This window comes from Bos indicus x Bos taurus, chromosome 23 (genome assembly GCF_003369695.1).
Source record: "Bos indicus x Bos taurus breed Angus x Brahman F1 hybrid chromosome 23, Bos_hybrid_MaternalHap_v2.0, whole genome shotgun sequence".
Classification (NCBI taxonomy): Eukaryota; Metazoa; Chordata; class Mammalia; order Artiodactyla; family Bovidae; genus Bos; species Bos indicus x Bos taurus.
Window position 1 is genome coordinate 13,049,639 of NC_040098.1, and position 18,690 is coordinate 13,068,328.

Sequence of the window (18,690 nt, forward strand, 5' to 3'; positions counted from 1 at the left end):
ACTACAAAGCTACAGTCATCAAGACAGTATGGTACTGGCACAAAGACAAATATAGATCAATGGAACAAAATAGAAAGCCCAGAGATAAATCCACGTACCTATGGACACCTTATCTTTGACAAAGGAGGCAAGAGTATACAATGGAGAAAAGACAATCTCATTAACAAGCGGTGCTGGAAAAACTGGTCAACCACTTGTAAAAGAATGAAACTAGAACACTTTCTAACACCATACACAAAAATAAGCTCAAAATGGATTAAAGATCTAAATGTAAGACCAGAAACTATAAAACTCCTAGAGGAAAACATAGGCAAAACATAAATAAATCTGACATAAATCACAGCAGGATCCTCTATGACCCACCTCCCAAAGTAATGGAAATAAAAGCAAAAATAAATAGGACCTAATTAAACTTTAAAGCTTTTGCACAACGAAGGAAACTATAAGCAAGGTGAAAAGACAGCCTTCAGAATGGGAGAAAATAACGGCAAACGAAGCAACTGACATTTAATCTATTCAATTCCAGAAAAATAAATGACCCAATCAAAAAATGGGCTAAAGAGCTAAACAGACATTTCTCCAAAGAAGACATAAAGATAGCTAACAAACACATGAAAAGATGCTCAACATCACTCATTATCAGAGAAATGCACATCAAAACCACAATGAGGTACCACTTCACGCCGGTCAGAATGGCTGCTATCCAAAAGTCCACAAACAATAAATGCTTGAGAGGGTGTGGAGAAAATCTAACCCTCTTATACTCTTGGTGCGAATGCAAACTAGTACAGCCACTGTGGAGAACAGTGTGGAGATTCCTTGAAAAACTGGAAATAGAACTGCCATTGCTGGGAATACACACTGAGGAAACCAGAATTGAAAGATACACGTGTACCCCAATGTTCATCACAGCACTGTTTATAATAGCCAGGACGTGGAAGCAACCTAGGTGTCCATCAGCAGACGAGTGGATAAGAAAGCTGTGGTACACATACACAATGGAATATTACTCAGCCATTAAAAAGAATACATTTGAATCAGTTCTAATGAGGTGGGTGAAACTGGAGCCTATTATACAGAGTGAAGTAAGCCAGAAAGGAAAATACCAATGCAGTATACTAACACATATATATGGAATTTAGAAAGATGGTAATGATAATCCTATATGCGAGATAGCAAAAGAGACACAGATGTATAGAACAGTTTTTTGGACTCTGTGGGAGAGGGCGAGGGTGGGATGATTTGGGAGAATGGCGTTGAAACATGTATAATATCATATGTGAAACGGACTGCCAGTCCAGGTTCGATGCATGAGACAGGGTGCTCGGGGCTGGTGCACTGGGATGACCCAGAGGTTGGGATGGGGAGGGAGGTGGGGGGGGGCTTCAGGATGGGGAACACGTGTACACCTGTGGCGGATTCATGTCAGTGTATGACAAAACCACTACAATATTGTAAAGTAATTAGCCTCCAATTAAAATAAATTTATTTTAAAAAATAAACAGCTGACCAAAAAAAAAAGAGTAGTTGTAGGACTTAACTGCTTTTTTCCCCTGAAATAAGAATTATTCATTTAACAAAAGAACAAAAGCAAAAGCGGAAAAAATCACACAAGGGAACAGAAGCTATAACATTTTATGGAGCTACAGAGCTAGTGCCCGATGGGTTTTGAGGATATGGGGTCTGTGTTAGTTTTCCTTGCAATCAGTGTCTCTCCACGTTGCTTATTTTCGTATCACTAGTGGCACCCCACTCCAGTACTTTTGCCTGGAAAATCCGATGGATGGAGGAGCCTGGTAGGCTGTAGTCCATGGGGTCGGTCGCCAAGAGTCTGAGACAACTGAGCGACTTCACTTTCACTTTTCACTTTCATGCATTGGAGAAGGAAATGGCAACCCACTCCAGTGTTCTTGCCTGGAGAATCCCAGGGATGGTGGAGCCTAGTGGGCTGCCGTCTGTGGGGTCGCACAGAGTTGGACACGACTGAAGTGACTTAGCAGCAGCAGTGCTCATTTGGACCTCTGGGATTTTAGTATGTTAAGCTTTCTCTGCTGAATGTGACATTTGTAGAAAACTTGTAAGTTTTTCTTGCCCTCTTCTTTTGGTCTTTGTAACTTTTAATTTATTCTTGCCTCATTTTCAAATCCTTGAGAAGTATTTCCAGGTAATGCTGGCCAATGATGAATAATCCTTCTTCCTGATTACATTTAGCATTTATTACTTGTTCCATATTCTTTGGCACTTGATCATTTTGCATCTAGCTCTTTATTGCTGTCATGTATTATTCTTTGTATAAGTGCACAAATTTTGTCTTTCTAATAAGATTATAAGCCCTCGAGCGTGAGACTCACCTGTGGTGACACATCAAGATACTCGCTAGGTGCTCTTTGACCTTAACAACATGCTTACTTGATTTCCCCACCTTTTACTGTTTTCTCTCTGTGTCTCCTTACACCCACTACAGTTTGCTGCTGTTTTGGGCCTTGGTATAGGAAAGAGTAGAGCAATGATGAACTTCTTTGGTGGGATATCTAGGGTCCTAAATCCATGGATCTTGGTGGCACAAACTCTGAGCTCTTTCATTTCCTCCTATTTTGATGAGTAACTTCAGTGATAGGAAGTCTGGTCATAGATGACATATTGTTGTTGTTTAGTCGCTAAGTCATGTCCGATTCTTTGCAACCCCAAGAACTGTAGCCTGCCAGGCTCCTCTGTCCATGGAATTTTCCAGGCAAGAATACTGCAATGGGTTGCCATTTCCTTCTCCAGGAGATCTTCCTGACCCAGGGATTGAACCCACATCTCCTGCATTGGCAGTTGGATTCGTTACCACTGTGCCAGCAGGGAAGCCCCGTAGTGATAAACAGTTATGCTAAATAATCATGTTTTCTTCATTCTAGTCACCTGGAGAGACTTTTCAAAATATCTATGTAACATTTGCTTGTGTGTCCCATTCCTTAATGATCATCACTATTGGCCCACCCAGTGCATGTCAAAAACTTCTGGTCTTCAAGTTTATAAGGTAACTTCCTGTTTCAGAAGGTAGGGTGTTGGAGTATATATCAATATCAGCTTAAGAATTTGTTTGTGGTCCTGATTCTGTAGAATGAAATGACTGCGTTTCAAGTCTTCACCCACTGACTGACTGTGTCTCTCATACTCTTGAATTATACCTATCCATCAGCTCCCTGGGCCACGAAAATTCCATGAAGGCCCTCTTTGTGTCATATTTTTATAATGAAACTAGATATTCTTTCTTGGTTAGCAGTGCTGTCTTTAAATATTAAAATGATCCTTATTTTTTCTGATAAGTAGTTTGTTCTTTAGGGAGGTTCCCCGCCTACTTTAAATAAGGCCAGTTTTGCAGTAAATTCAAAGGTGGGGTGACCACTGAGATAAACCTAAGAAGGAAATTCCTGCTTATTGCTGTGTGGAAAATTCATCTCCCCAAACTTATGGGTAATTTACTCTTACCCAGATGAAAATTCTAGTTAAAATTTTGTTCTTTAATATCTTAATGTTATGTGAGATTCAGTTTTTTTTTTTTTTAATGAAAATGATGTTACAATATAGAAAGAATATGGGCCGTTAGACTGAATTGCTGAACTAAAAATTAACCCACCACCACCATCACCATCTTCATCTTTTCCTACTGCTCCTCTTTATGCATGCTTACAGGCTGATCCCTTCCATTTTAGGTTTCTCTTTATCCAGGACAGCCCCTCTGGATATGCAGAGGATATGAACTGACTCTTGTGCCTGCCTTTCTGTTTCTAGGTGGGCCATGCACAGATACAGCTCATGTCTCGTTAATCACACCAACCAAAAGATCCTGTGGTACAGGTACGTACATCATTCTTACCTGGATTCATTCTTACTGGAATTATTCACAGGCATTAGCTGCTGGTTTTAATGTGGTGTCCTTGCCAGGGTGCTGTCTGATTTCTTCCATCATTTGTGAAGTGATGTATTATGTGCTTAGATTTGGGAATGGAGTGTGAGCCGAGGTCAGAGTAGTGCTCTTGGAGGTCAAATTGGCTGAGTTAATGCTGGCAGCTAGAACCAAGAAGGTGGACATCAAAATGTACCTACTTCCTAACGTCTGAAGGATGTTATTAAGGTCTAAAGCATGCAGAAAATGCAAATCAATGCCTAATATAGCTTGTGGCTAATTCGTGTAAGTCGTGGGCCCACTAAAAAAACACTACTTAAATAATGTGACTGAAGGGTAAATGAAGTACAGGTAATCAGCTTAACTGACTAGTATAATATCCTACTAGTTTTAGAAAATTATTTCCTTTCATTCATGTTAAAGCCACGGTGTGTACTGAAATCATTCTTTTCAGATACATGGAATATCCCAGAGATCTTTGTGCATCTGTGACATTTTTATTAAGCATGAAGTCATGAATCTTGTAGCTCTCTAAAGAGGGCTCAAAAGGCCTGTTGCTCCCTTACCCTGTAGCTTAATTTATTTTCAACAGTATTTGCCTTTTTAAGTAATGCTGCTTGCTATTTAAAGTATCTTAAGGATTATATTTGAAAGAGTCAAAATAATCATGTTTTTCTAAAGGTCGAAGTCAGAGTATTTTTCATAACTTTAAAAATCCTTTTAACTCCCTGGTGGAAATAGCACAAACCATCTCTGTGTACAGACTTACCCTGAAACCCCAGCCCCTTTAAATGCTCATGGTTTTGATGTTAAAACCTCAGGCAGGCCTGTCCGTGCTTGGTTTCAGAGGCGTTCAGCCTAGGCATTGCATGCTGAAGAACTTAATTTTATTCTCTTGTTCCCAATGACCAGTTTGCAGCAGGGCTGTGTGAGATAGTCCTGACCTGCTCCATCCCTCCTGTGTCCAGTCCCCAAGCTCCGCTGGGTAGTTCCTGATTGAGACAGAATAGAACTGCCCTGGGGTGAGAGCAACTGTCCTGCTTTGGCCAGTGGGCAGTTGAGCACCATCTTGACCCCAGCCAGAAACCTGAAAAACACACAGAGCCCTTTGATTTCAGATCCAATGTTTCACACAGTTACTCTGGTCTTGTTTTTTCCTTCCAGTCTTGTCCTCAGGCCAGGGCTTACTGTTCACACTACCAAGGTGTTCAGGTCACATCCAGGAATGAGTCTTGAGCCTGTTGGGTCTTCCTGAGGGTTTAGGAAAGGGACTGCACGCTCAGCGTAGAAATTCAAACTACTAGGAGCCCTTCCTGAAGGTCATGGACTCGTGTCCTTCATCTTCTTGGCAGATGTGTTTCATCCTTTCTGTTGTCGTACTATTTTGTGTATCTAAAAATAATACCATTAAGTGCATGCATTACCAGGCACCGTTCAATATTCTTTACATGCATGCATATTTAATCTTCATAACAATTCTACATGATAGTTATTCCTCTTTTACAGTTAACAAAGACAGGCACTCAGAAATTTAAATATATTTCCTGGGGTAATATTGCTGGTAAGTAATAGAGTTAGGACTTGACTACATCCTTTAGATCCTGAAGCCTGCTTTTCAATACAAAAATATTATTGCTTATCATATTTTATTGTAATTATGCTCTTAACTAGACAGTATAGAACATATCATTGAATGATATGGAGAAAGAGAAACATAGATTTGGAACTTATAACATGTAGTGACATAGTTTTTAAAACAGAATTCTAGAGCAGATCTTGTTGCAAATCCTGGCCTGGCTCTCTCAAAATGCGATTTTCAGTAACCTCTCAAAATTTGTTTATCATTTGTAAAATGAGGTGATAAGTCTCGTAAGTTGAAGAAAGAAAAGAAATGATACACATAAAGCTCGCATAGTAGATCTTCAGTAATGGTGGCTGCTCTTGTATTTTAGTCTTAACCATTAAAGATTATGTGTATAGTGTTGATAGCAATCAATAGGTGTTTTAGGCAGAAAGGAGTTAGAAGTATCAATACCAGAATGCATTGCCATACCTAGTATCATTAATTGATTTTACACTGATCAATTCCTTATTGCCTGTCAGTATTGCAGTAGGAACTGAAGGTAATGTTTTTAGATCTCCTTACATGAAATGGAGAGTGAGACACTGAGCCCTCAATCGCACATTTCCAAAGTCTTCCTTTAGGTAAACACATCCCTGTTAACTAGAAAAAGATGGAGAATTTCTGGCTTGGAAGAAAATTAATGCAATGTGCAGGTCATCTCCTAAAAAGCCGGAAGGAAAGTTGAGATTTCTGACTGAAGACATTAACGGTCATCAAGTTCATCTTGCTGTAGTTCTTCTCAAGTAGCTGGTCTGTGCCCCCCTCAGGCTCCTCAAGCTGGCCTGCTGTCTCAGCCTGAAATAATGGCTCTGACTCTAGAGGACAGGGCTTTCTGATTTTCAGAAGTAAATTAAATGATTTGCTTTGAGAACCACAGGCCAATTGTCTTTGTTTCCATCTTTTTGTCTATCCTGGAATCAGCGGGTTGACCATAGTGGGGATTCTGAGCATTTTCTTATAAATACAATACTTGTTACTGTTACATTGCTGGAATGTTCTTGTATTCTTAATGGCTGGATTCTTCAAGAATAGGACCCATGCCTCTAACACTTGCTCTGGTGCTTCCAGCACAAGTGACTGCAGCTCCCAGAGCACAGGGCTTCAGGCACAGATGATAGTAAATAATTATTGTGGTGTCATTTCTTAGGAGCCATAGAGTAAACCCTCTGAATTAGATGTTACGGATCCCCTCCTAGCCAGGCTATCCATATAAGTTTGCCCTAAAGCAGCCTCCTTAATAATGATGTATGCTAGAAAAAGGATCCTTGGCTATGAAGTTCTTTTTGAATATATATATATATATATATATATAAAATATATGTATATATTGAATATATAGAATATATATATGTAGAATATATATTGAATATATATGTGTATATATGTGTGTGTGTGTATGTGTGTGTGTATATATATATATATATACACAAAACTTATATATGTAAGTTCTTTGAGGTGTGCAGGCTCAGTTGCCCTGTGGCATTTGGGATTTTAGTTCCCCAACCAGGGATGGAACCTGCATCTCCTGCATTGCATGGTGGATTCATGGATTCTTAACTACTGGATTACTGGAGAAGTCCCCTAGAATAAAGCTCTTTAAGTCAGTGGTCTCTGAAGAAGGGCAAATAAGGTACAGTATGTGGGGTGTGGGTAGAAAATCATAAAATCTCTTTATCTCAGCCTTTTAAAATTTCTGTTTTGCAGATTAGTTTCATAATTATATGTTAGCCCATATATACAGTTTAAAACCAACAGATATGCATACAAGTGTGTGTGCTAAGTTGCTTCAGTCGTGTCTGACTCTTGGTGACCCCATGGACTGTAGCCCATCAGGCTCCTCTGTCCATGGGATGCTCCAGGCTCTGAATGCTGGAGTGGGTTGCCATGCCCTCCTCCAGGGGATCTTCCCGACACAGGGATCGAACCCACGTTTCTTATGTCTCCTGTGTTGGCAGAGGGGTTCTTTACCACTAGTCCCACCTGTGAAGCCCACATACAAATATATTAGAGATACATGGCCAAGTATCTTAGATGGTGTGCATGCGTGCTCAGTCACTTCAGTCGTGTCTGACTCTCTGCAACCTTATGGACTGTAGCCCACCAGCCCACTAGGCTCCTCTGAACATGGGATTCTCCAGGCAAGAACCCACTGGAGTGGGTTGCCATTGCCTTCTCCAGGGGATCTTCCCAACCCAGGGATCAAACCCGCATGTTTTGTGTCTCCTGCATTGCAGGAGGATTCTTTACCACTGAGTCACTGGGGAAACCCCTATCTTAGATGGTAATGTGCACTTTAAAAAGGTTTGTGACTTCTTCAGTACACAGATCATTTTCTTTTTCGTACTTCAAAAATTAAGTCTAAAGATTAGCATTACACTCATTAATAAGTCAAGGCCCGAATGTAGTGTGAGTGGTTGATAAGTGTATCTCAGGTGACTACTGTTTGATCAGAGGGTGTTGCAACTTAGAGGGGTGGATGGCAGTGCAGAGTGGTGGGTTTATAGCCATCAAGTGAGAGAGGTTAGGGGACCCTTGAAGAAATTGTTCTCTGGTAACTGTGAGCCTGAGAAGCAGATTGCAAAAGGCAGCAGTTGTAGCAAGTGAAAGTTCAGTTCGTGTTTGTGAACTTGATGGGAAGGGGTTTTCTTTAGATGTTGGCTTTTAGTCACATACCGCGAGTGACAGTTCAACTCAGTAATCTTTAAGTGGAAAAGAATAGTGGCACTATGATGGTTTTGGTATTTAAGAGAGAAAAATTAATGAAGGTGTGTGCGACTTTGTAAGCACTCTGGGATGTCTGCAGTCAGCAAAGTTGAAAAGTGCTGCCAAGTCCAGGTTGCTTTTGGTTAGAATGTGAGAGTTAAAGTAGATCACACCTTCAGATTCCTAGAGAGAGCTAACATTGCTTTTAAGAGCTCAGAATGTTTTGCACATGTTCCCTTGTTAATTCTCACACCATTCCTGCCAAGAACAAGTATATTGTGAAGGAGAGTGTGCTTTTCTTAGCAACACACAACCTGAAGAGTCCCTTTGTCCTCATCTTTTCTCTCAAGTTATACCTTAAACCAAAACTTGTGATCTGAGCTATAGTCATCTCCTTGAGTCAACTTTTTGGGGACTGTATTTGGATATTTAGGTGAGTATCTTCATGAGGTCATATTTTTATGTTTAAAGTGTCTTGTGCGGAAGGAGGGCTTCCCAGGTGGCTCAGTAGTAAAGAATCCAACTGCCAGCGCAGGAGACATGGGTTTTATCCCTGGGTTGGGAAGATCCTCTGGAAGAGGAAATGGCGACCCACTCCAGTATTCTTGCTGGGAAAATTCCATGGACAGAGGAGCCTGGCAGGCTACAGTCCATGCAGTCACAGAGAGTCAGACACAGCTGAGCCACTGAGCATGCATACATGTGGGGAAGGAGGGAGGTTTGTTGCCTTTTCTTACGATCTCTTGTTTAAAGACGTGTAACTTTTTTTTTTTAACTAAGACTTAATTTGCAGAGTTATAGCAAAAGAAATGTTATTTTATATTTTATTTGTCGGTGCTCACTGTTGATTAACCTTAAAGTGTAAGCTGTAATAGGCAGCTGGAACCATGCCTTGTCTTAAATTACCTGAGAGAATTTTGTCTCTCCTCAGCAGGATCCATACCTGTGACCCACCCAAGAACTTCTGCTCCTTCCAGGTGTGGCATTAACCAGCTCTACCTCTAGGCTCTCGATTGAGTTTGTCAAGGTTGACTTTGTAGCACATAAGAAAGGGGAAATGGCTCCTTCCCTAGTTTACCACTCTTATGTGACTTTTTTCATTTTCATTTCATTTCTTTTTATGTCTGAGGTTAAAATTAGAAAAAAGTTAAAAGACAAGTTTACAGACTAGGTGGTACTGTTAACAGACTTTTGCTCCACTATATCTATATTCATTTTTCTCTTCTTCCAGCAAGTATGCTGAGTAAATAATATTCTTTCTGATAGACTTAAAAAATGATGGTTTAATTTTAAAATGCTGTGTGTATATTAAAAATGTGATTATAATTAGTAGAATAGCAAGTAAAATAACCATTTGTGGGACCATAAGGGAGCTGTATTATTGCCTGAGATGAAAGCAGATGGAACTAGAAACTGTCCTGTTAAACATCAAGGGAAGTGTTTCCAGAAAGTATCATCTTTCCACTCTGTTAAGAGGCATGCTAATTCATCTTAATGGTCTGTCCCTCGCCTGATCTCATCTCTTCTCTTCTCTCTTCTTCTCCTTTCTTTTCAAGGATGTTTATGCTTTTGGGTCATCTTCTTCGGTGTGATGAACAGTGATGTGAACTAGATAGCATAGTATTGTTCATTGTTTCCTTTTTTCCACAAAAACCTTTTCTGACTCACTTCTCTCAGGCATGCTGCTCGTGATATTATTTTTTGTTCTTACAAAGACAAGAGTAGAAACTCCTTTTCACCTGGGTGTTAAGATTGATGTGCTCAGCACTTTCCACTTCAGTGTTCAGATGCCAGTTAAAGGGAAATGTTTGATTGTCCTTACATTACCAAGAGGTTTATGTGAGATCTTTCAGATTGGTCCAGAAGCTAAAGGGTCGTAGTGTTAAATCAGAGGCAGCCCTATAAATCTTAGAAATACCTATGGTTGTGCACTTTATCTCCTAGTAGAGTCAGTATTCATGGGAACAGTTCAGCCTGCGCATTTAATCCCAGAGAGCTGAGCCAGTGACTACAAACTGTATTGGTCAATGTCACACACTGTAGGTAACTCTTCTTGGAAGGTCTTCTCGAAGCTTTAAAGGAGGGAAGGTAGCTTTTGAGTGTGAGTTCAACTGTGTAGTTCAGTTCTTTTTGCATTCTTTCTTTCTTTTTTTGGTCCTTCAGGTATAGCTTTTCCCCTCCGGTCTGCAGTATCAGCATTTGAGATGGAAAATTAGAAATTTGACCTACTTATGTAATATGCAAGTTCCCATCAGGAGAATATTAGGGAAGATATAAACCTTTCATTTTTTATTAGCATTTAATGTAACCATTGAAGAAAGATCAAAACAGTAAATCTGTCATGGCAAGGGAAAAAGTATAAAAAAATGTTTTACCTTGTGCATGCATCATCTCGAGTCCTGAAGGAATTCATTTGACTCCTGGGGTGGGGGACAAAACGAATACCAAATATTTGGCAAGATTGCAAAAATTTCTGTAATCTGAAAGGTACCATCTTGCTATGTTTTATCATAGGAAAAAAGCCACAGGTTATTATGGCATCCACGTGACTGTTTACTGACAGTGGTTTTGGCCATTGAGTGGATAACTGGAAAGGGAAATGTCTGCTCAGTGCTTTTTCTTCTGGGGATTTTTTGGGGGAGTTGGGGGTAAAATTTCGCTTGATTTGTTGCACATATTAAAGAACAGAATTCAGGTAGCAAGGCTCATTATAATGAGATGATTGGATACTCAGTATGTAAATAAACTCAGGTGAGTTTAAAAGCACCTCACACAATGTATAGAGTTCAGAAAAGTTTAAGGGAAGCTTACTGGTTTTCACTTGTACCCTGAATGAGAGTTAGGCTCCATTGCTGCCAGTTGCTGTGTTTGTGTTACAGACCAGCTGGACAAGTGTGTTTAAGTTTGCTGAACTTGAAATCAGAGGCTTGTTTCAGAGGCCTTGTTTAGGTTTTACTTGCAAGAAGCACTGGCTCCCCCTCTGAGAAAAGGCTGATTTAAGTGAATATCAAGCCAGGGTGCCAATCTTGTCAAGAGGAATTTTTGCACTTGAAGGATAAAAATGCACTCCAGTATAAAGAGAAAAAGGAAATGTGATGAGGTTTATTGCTATTTTGTGTGTGTGTGTGTCTGTCCTAGGCTTTGGTGTGAGCTGCTTGTGGTCCACATGCTTTGTGTGAATTCAGGTTGCTTGGATCCATGAATGCAGTTACAGCTGTTTTTTGTTTTTGTTTTTTTTTTTTTGCCATTATGGTCATTTATTTTATCACAGCTTGCACTCTTACCAAGGAGAAAAGCCCTAAACTTCCATTAATTAGCTGTTCTATTGCTCCACTGGGGCAAAATGCCTGAGCCAACACTATTTATAAAGGATACCAAGGGAATTTAAATTTAACACCCCTCTCCTCCTCTGAAACTGGACTTTCAGCCGAGTAGATTCTGCTCCATAGCACGTGTGTGCCTGCTAGAGGACAGTGTGTTGGGAACGCAGCTTTCCTGAAGCATCTTCCCAGGAGCGGGCAAGAACCACCGCAAAGCTGCACTATAAATCATCTGAGCCTCGCACTGATGCTGCCCATTAAGGAGACTTTTTTTTTTTTTTTTTTGCCCTCCTCAGTTCCTGCCTGTGCTAATAGAACAGCGCATCAAGCAAGGCTGTAAATAAAAGTTATTACCTAATAGGTGGGTGCCGAAGTGGAACGGACAGAGCTGAGGCATGGAGCCCTTATTACTGCTCATCAGCAATTATAAACAGGAGAAAGTGTCTGGGACTTGCGCTGATGCAGCGAGGGCTAATAGAGGCTGAGAATGACACCAGGCCCTGATAGGATGATGTATGCTGATGGGTTTTTACTGCCTCATCGTGCTGCTTGCTTCCCAGACAAGTTGTGTTATCCGTTTACCTGCTTGCTCATCTATCTGAAGAGGCAGTCCCATTGCCTCTGCTGCCAGCAGGTGGGCTGGCACTTATTCCTCATACCTGTGTCTGCTTCTGAGACACCCCCATCGCGAGGAGTTTCAGAAATATTTCATAATCATGGCCGATTAAAGCCGTGATCTTATTGTATTGCCTGCTGTCGTGGTTATAGATCACACCTTCCGAAGTGGTTGCTTACATGGGATATAGGACAAGCAGAGACCCTGTAGTCAGCCAGCCAGTCTAATACTTTATTAAAGGACTGCTGTGACAGTCCTGTAGTAGATGCTGTAGAAACATGCAAAAGAAGTGATAAGCATTCATCTTGCCCCTGGGAGCTTATACCATAAAGAGACAGAATAAGTACAGAAACATAAATAGAACTTATTCCAGCTTTAGAGAGCAAGAAATGTAATGTTTATTTTTAAAAGTGAGGACAGGGAGGATAAATTATGCTAATCATTAAGAACAAATATAATACAAATGTGTTTTTTTATACTTAGAATTTAGTGCCTTAGAGTCAACACGAGTGATTAAAGGGCTACTGGAATGTGGAGAGAAAGTCTAGCAATGGGAACTGTGTTTTCTGGTGAACAGAAAACTGCAAATACGACCTGGCAATGCTTTTGAGTAGCGGATAAGCACTTAATACTTGGGATAATTGAGATACAACTCTGTTCAACTTGGATCACTCAACTTCACTCGACCACAGGGATTAGACCTTTGAGATAGAAAAAATCTTCGCGGAGCACAGAGGAACGCTCTGAGAAGGCTGTGCCCGTTTGCGCCAAGACTTATGAGCATCTGGAGCTCAGGTGCTTGTCACTTGTGCCTCTAAGTGGATACGCCTCTTTATGCAGCACCTTCAGAACTGACCTATCAGGAGGCTTCCTGCGGTTAGAGAAATTGTGGTTTTTCTATGGAGTTCTCTGATGCCTTAAGTTATTTTAAAGAAGCCTGATATGTGATCATCTCAGTGTTACAGAGTCTCCTTCAGTATGCAAAATGTCTGAGTTGTGTGGATAAGTTTTTTTTTTTTCTTTTGCAAATTAATATTTGACTTAACCAAAGAACCATTCATTCAGAGTGCTGTGTGTATGGGTAGTGGCCAGCAGAATGGAGGAATAAAGATAACGCTGAGAAAAATGTTTTAAAATAACAAAAACAGGATGCAGTGGTTGATTAGAGTTGGCTGAAGAAAGCATGCAAAGTTATATACTCAGGGAACTGAAGAAAGAACAATGTCACCGATGGTAGGGAGAGAAAAACTGGTTGTAACTATTTTCAGTTCTTGATAAGTTAAAATATAGGTTATTGTAGATAGTCCTTGTAGGAAGTTATTAAATATAGACCTAGTGTGGAACTCATCGATCTTGAGGCAGTGATGAAAGGTGTGCAAGTGGGTGAGGCAAGGTGTCCAGAAGAACAGGGAGGGGCCGAGGGTTGTACTTAGGGAGCTGGGAAAGAGAAGAGGAGCCAGGCAGTTAGGAAAGCTAAAGAAGGGAGAAAACTTGATGCAGCATCATGAAAGATGCCCAAGAAGAGGGGCCAGGGTGTATGAGGACCAAGAAAAGCTGTTGCCTGTGCCTAGCAGATCACTGGAAAACCTGAAAGAAGTTAGTGTCTTATGGTAGGAAACCAGAGCCTGGTGGGGAGGTCATTAAAGAGACTTTTGATAACACGGAAATAAAAGCAGCAGACAAGTCATTCAGTTAAGGAGTTAGTTGAGCCATTAAAATAAATAGTTGAACCAATAAAATAATGGTGGTTGGTGGGAGACATGGGATTGAGCATTTCTTGGTGCAGAGGCGGTTAAGATAGGGAAACAGTTTGCTCTTGTTAAGATACAAAAGAAAAGTATATGAGGAAGAGAAAGAAATGGAAAATATTAGAGGAGGGGTAGCTCAGACAGTAAAGAACCTGCCCGCGATGTGTGAGACCCAGGTTTGATCCCTGGGTTGGGAAGGTAATGGCACTCCACTCTGGTACTCTTGCCTGGAAAATCCCAGGGACAGAGGAGCCTGGTAGGCTGCAGTCCGTGTGGTCGCTAAGAGTAGGACACGACCGAGGGACTTCACTTTCACTTTTCACTTTCATGCATTGGAGAAGGAAATGGCAACCCACTCCAGTGTTCTTGCTTGGAGAATCCCAGGGATGGGGGAGCCTGGTGGGCTGCCGTCTCTGGGGTTGCACAGAGTCAGACACGACTGAAGCGACTTAGCAGCAGCAGCCAGTATATTTGCCTGGAGAATCCCATGGACAGAGGAGCCTGGTGGGCTGCAGTTCATGGGGTCGCAAAGAGTCGGACATGACTGAGGACTTTCACTTTCAAGAAAAGAAACACAAGCGGGGTTCTTTAGAGGCAGAAACCCAGAAGCATTAGTTCCCTCCTAGAGATAAGAAAAGAGATCTAGATAAATAAGTTTTCTCTTTTAATATATAGACAGCTGAGACAAAATGAACTAGGGAGTTCATCCTTGAAGGTCATCATTTTCTGAATAAATAATACAGCTATCAGGAGCAGCAAAGAACTGTGGACTGAGGGGGAGAATAATATTTCCAAGTAGTAGCTAATCCAAACTGTCCTTAAATAGTTTAAATTTATAGTGGGCTTTCCTGGTGGCTCAGCAATAAAGAATCCACATGCCAGTGCAGGAGACATCAGAGACAAGGGTTCAATACCTGGTTCGGGAAGATCCTCTGGAGGAGGAAATGGCAACTCACTCTAGTATTCTTGCCTGGGAAATCTCTTGGACAGAGGAGCCTGGCAGGCTACAGTCCATGGGGTCACAAAGAGACGGACATGATTTAGTGACTACAGTACCACCACCACCAAAATGAGACTGTCTCTGGCTGTTATAATTAACCCAGAAGAAAAGAGCAAAGAGAGCCTAAGTGGTTCTCATTTCTTTTTTTTTTTTTTTTAATTATGTTTTCATTTTTACGAAAGTAACACATGGTAGCACATCATAACCCAGAATAATTTATAAGAGAAAGATAATCTAGGGACAGAGCAGCATCTCTCTCTCGACAGTTTCTATTTTAGTGCTTTCAGTCTTTTTTTTTTTTATTAACTGTAGAAGAAAGAAAAAAATGTTTATATCCCTACTTTCTGAGGTGTCAGGTAGTATGAAACACAAAGATTTAGCTCAACGATTCTTCCTCCCAGCATTTGGGGTTTGTATTACTTGTTTTCATCCTTTTCTTTCTTGATCCATTAGTTTTTAGCGTCATCTCTTAATGAGGAGATTAGTACCTCTGACTAGAGGTACTTCCTTATCATGCCTCCTGTCAGCTACACATGGACTCTTATATTGTCACAGCTTTAACTGTTTACTTTCAGCCTGTAACCACAGCAGGTCTTCATGTTATGTCCACGGCGTGTTCCTAAAAATTGAAAGCCAGTAAGCGACATTTCCATTACTACGGCTCTGCAAATGCTGTTCCCTGCCAGGAGGCCAAGTTATGTGCTAGGAATAGATTTGTGTTTTCTGTGAGTCTAGTGTCACAGTGCCTGGACCTTTAAGGAGACTGATCTTACATCAGAGCCAAACCAGGCGGTGCTGGTGGTGGTTGTGTTCCCTCAGTTGCTCAAAAGTCATGCTACATTTTAGTTTGCTTTATATTTGGATTGTAATTTTTTAGATATGGTTGTTCTTCTTGGTGCTTATACTTTCCTTTCTCTTTTTCCAACCTGTATTTACACCTTTCACCCGAGACCTCCCTCCTGGAGTCCACTATCTTTCTACCTCAACTAGACTAGCTGTTCTTTAAGCCTCGGTTTCCCTTTACTCTTCTCTCTTTTCTTCCCTTTAATTTGGAATACAGCCCCCCAAGTAAGTTCCTAAGAGAGTGTTGAAATTCTTGCATATCTCAAAAGGTCTCTTTTTGCTTCCATCTTGATGGGAAGTTTGACTAGGTGTAGAATTCTTGGATGAGAATTATTGCTCCCTTGACTTCTAACATTTCATGTTACTGCTGAGAAGTCAGATGACACTGATACTAAGTAGTATATGTAGGATTTTTCCACCTCTGGAACTCTTTAGGATCATCTTTTCATCCTTGGTGTTCTAGAATTTATAGTAAGTACCTAGTGGTCATCCTTTTCCTTCCCCCGTTGAAGATGCTGGATACCTGCTAGGCCCTAAGATCTAAAGACTGACGTTGTCCTTCCTGGAGCTGTCTGATATTCACCTTGATAGCAGTTTTCCTGTCTGTCTTAGTCGTTTACTTCATGCTTCAGGTTCTCCTCATTTGCCTGACGAAGCCTATTTTTTTGTCAGCTTTTAAGATACAAGGCCTAGATGAGTGGGAAGGGTTTCTACCATGCCTGTTTCTTGAATGGGCATTTTTACTGGGGCTCTGTGGAATGGAGTGGGGATGAGGTGTTAATAGGCAGGATTTGTTGTGAGGAAACTGAGAGACTCATAGAGGAGGAGGACTGGATTGTGAGGAACCATGGAAAACAGGTTTGTCTGTACAGGCTGTTCAGTTCTCTAGATTAGAGCTGTCCGGATTGTTGCCAGGTGATCTGGCCTGCTCCCAGAGTCAGTACAGTTGTGTTACAAGTACACTTTCAGTGCATCCCCTGCTTTCCACCCTACTTCTCATTTTGCTTCTCTTAAGACTTCCTTTGCACGCAGTGGCTACCACCTCTGCAGTGACGAGGTTTCAGCCTTAAACTACTCCCACCCCATAGATGTCTAGAAGTCTGTTTAAAATCTCTTGCTGATTATGTTAAAACACACAGAGTTCTATTTATGACAGTGGGTTCATTCTTGTTATCTTTGTGTTTTTATTTCAGTTGGATCTGGGGGGAGGGATCAGAGGAAAATGTGTTTAATCCTCTTAAACTAAAATTACCTGGGACAAGCTAAGGATTATGCTTTCTGATTTAACTACTGGTGGAAGAACGGAAGCAAAGGGTAGTCTCAGTAGAACATTGTGGTTCTTTGGAAATCAAGGGGATAGGATTGTACCCAAGGTAAAGCCCCTAATCCTGAAAAGAAGGGAGGTACAGGTGTTGGAGGTTGATAAAGTAGGCAGGCTTCCTGGGTTCACATTCCAGTGCCCCCCTTCACCAACCATAGAACTGGAAGAATGACTGGGCCTCTCTGTGAGCCCTGATTTTCTTTCCTGTAAAATAACAGACCCAGCTGTGGAGTTGTTATGAGGGAAATGAAATAATCTGAAGTATGCAGTGCCTGGTAAATGCTCGATAGGTAAGAGAGATGTGGACAGAGGGACCTGATGGCCAGATGACAGAGTAAAGAGGAGTTGAGGCAGTGCAGAGGAAAGTGAGAAAGAACTCACATAACTCACAGCATCTGTTGGGCAAAGAGGTGGACTCAGAAACTGGAAGTGACAATCCGAGGCCAAGTCAGACTGGAGAGTGAAGACCTGGAAAGGGACAAGTGCAGGTCAGCGGAGTCAGGGGCAGTTAGCGGCCTTGTTTCAATAGGTTGGGGGCTGTGAATGACAGGGCGCCGAGAAAACCCTTTCTTAAGAAAATTGGGTATCAGAATGGGGAAATCCGACTTTTTGTTCTGTTTTGTTTCTAGGCTTTGTTTTAAAAGTAAAATTTTACTATATGTATTAGTGTAAAGTAATTGCTACAGAAATTTGACAAGTTTGCTTTCCACAAGAAACAATAAATACTCTTATTTTCTGAGCTCTTTTCTGAACTTTTAGAATTGAGAACTTCTTTCTGAGGCAAATCACCATTTAGGAGCCACAGAGGGTTGATACTTTTCTCATGGTTATAAAATCTTGATAAAAAGACTAGCTGTTGCATCCCAACCAACATGAGAGAACTTGAGCCAATAAATTTACTTCTTTATGATTAAAAATCAGACAGTTTAACCTTGGAAGCATTCTTGTCATGGGGGACTTCATATTGTGATTAGTTATCTGACTAGCCAAGTGCCTCTGTGGGCTCAGTTAACCAGCCTCCCACTACATGTGTATAATTATTTTTAGTGCATACACACACTCTGCTATAAAAGCTTGTTTGGCCTTATGCTCCCCGCCGTTCTGAATTCTCTGTTTCATTACCAGCATCCACCCACAGAGTTTCAGAAAGCCATTCCCAGATAGCAGAACCACAACTCAGAATTTTAAATAAACCACATCTCTATTAGCTCAGTGGACAGGGGAATTAGTTACAAGCTATGCATTTCCCACATCTAACTACCCTTTCAAAACTTATAAAAAATGTATACATATATAAGCAAGGAAACAGGGTCCTTTACTCACATTGTTGATTTTTCTGTTACTTCAGCAAGGGATAAAGGAAGAATACATGAGACAATCTTTAAGATTTTTATCTTGAAAAAAGGCCAAAATTTACCTGGGGGTGGGGGGTGGGGAATATGTTGGGCATTGTTTCTTTGTTTCTAGAGAAAGTTGAACAACTCTTCTCCAAAGATGATATTATGTCATAGCTTGAATTATGTGCTCAAATATGGAGGGTGACTTTTAAAAGAAAATTGGGCTGGGGGAGGGGGTTTGTGTAGTACTAATCTGAACGGGAGGTGTTAGCTGCAGCAGAACCTC

The 18,690-nt window shown here is 41.0% G+C and overlaps 1 protein-coding gene across 1 annotated transcript in view; it reads left to right on the forward strand.

The window, feature by feature from the left end:
* Positions 1-18,690, forward strand: part of ZFAND3 (zinc finger AN1-type containing 3) — a 328,471-nt gene that overhangs the window by 271,457 nt on the left and 38,324 nt on the right. The window contains exon 4 of the mRNA XM_027524033.1: positions 3,778-3,843. Within this exon, the coding sequence (XP_027379834.1) occupies positions 3,778-3,843 (66 nt within the window). The remainder of the gene's footprint in view (positions 1-3,777; positions 3,844-18,690) is intronic.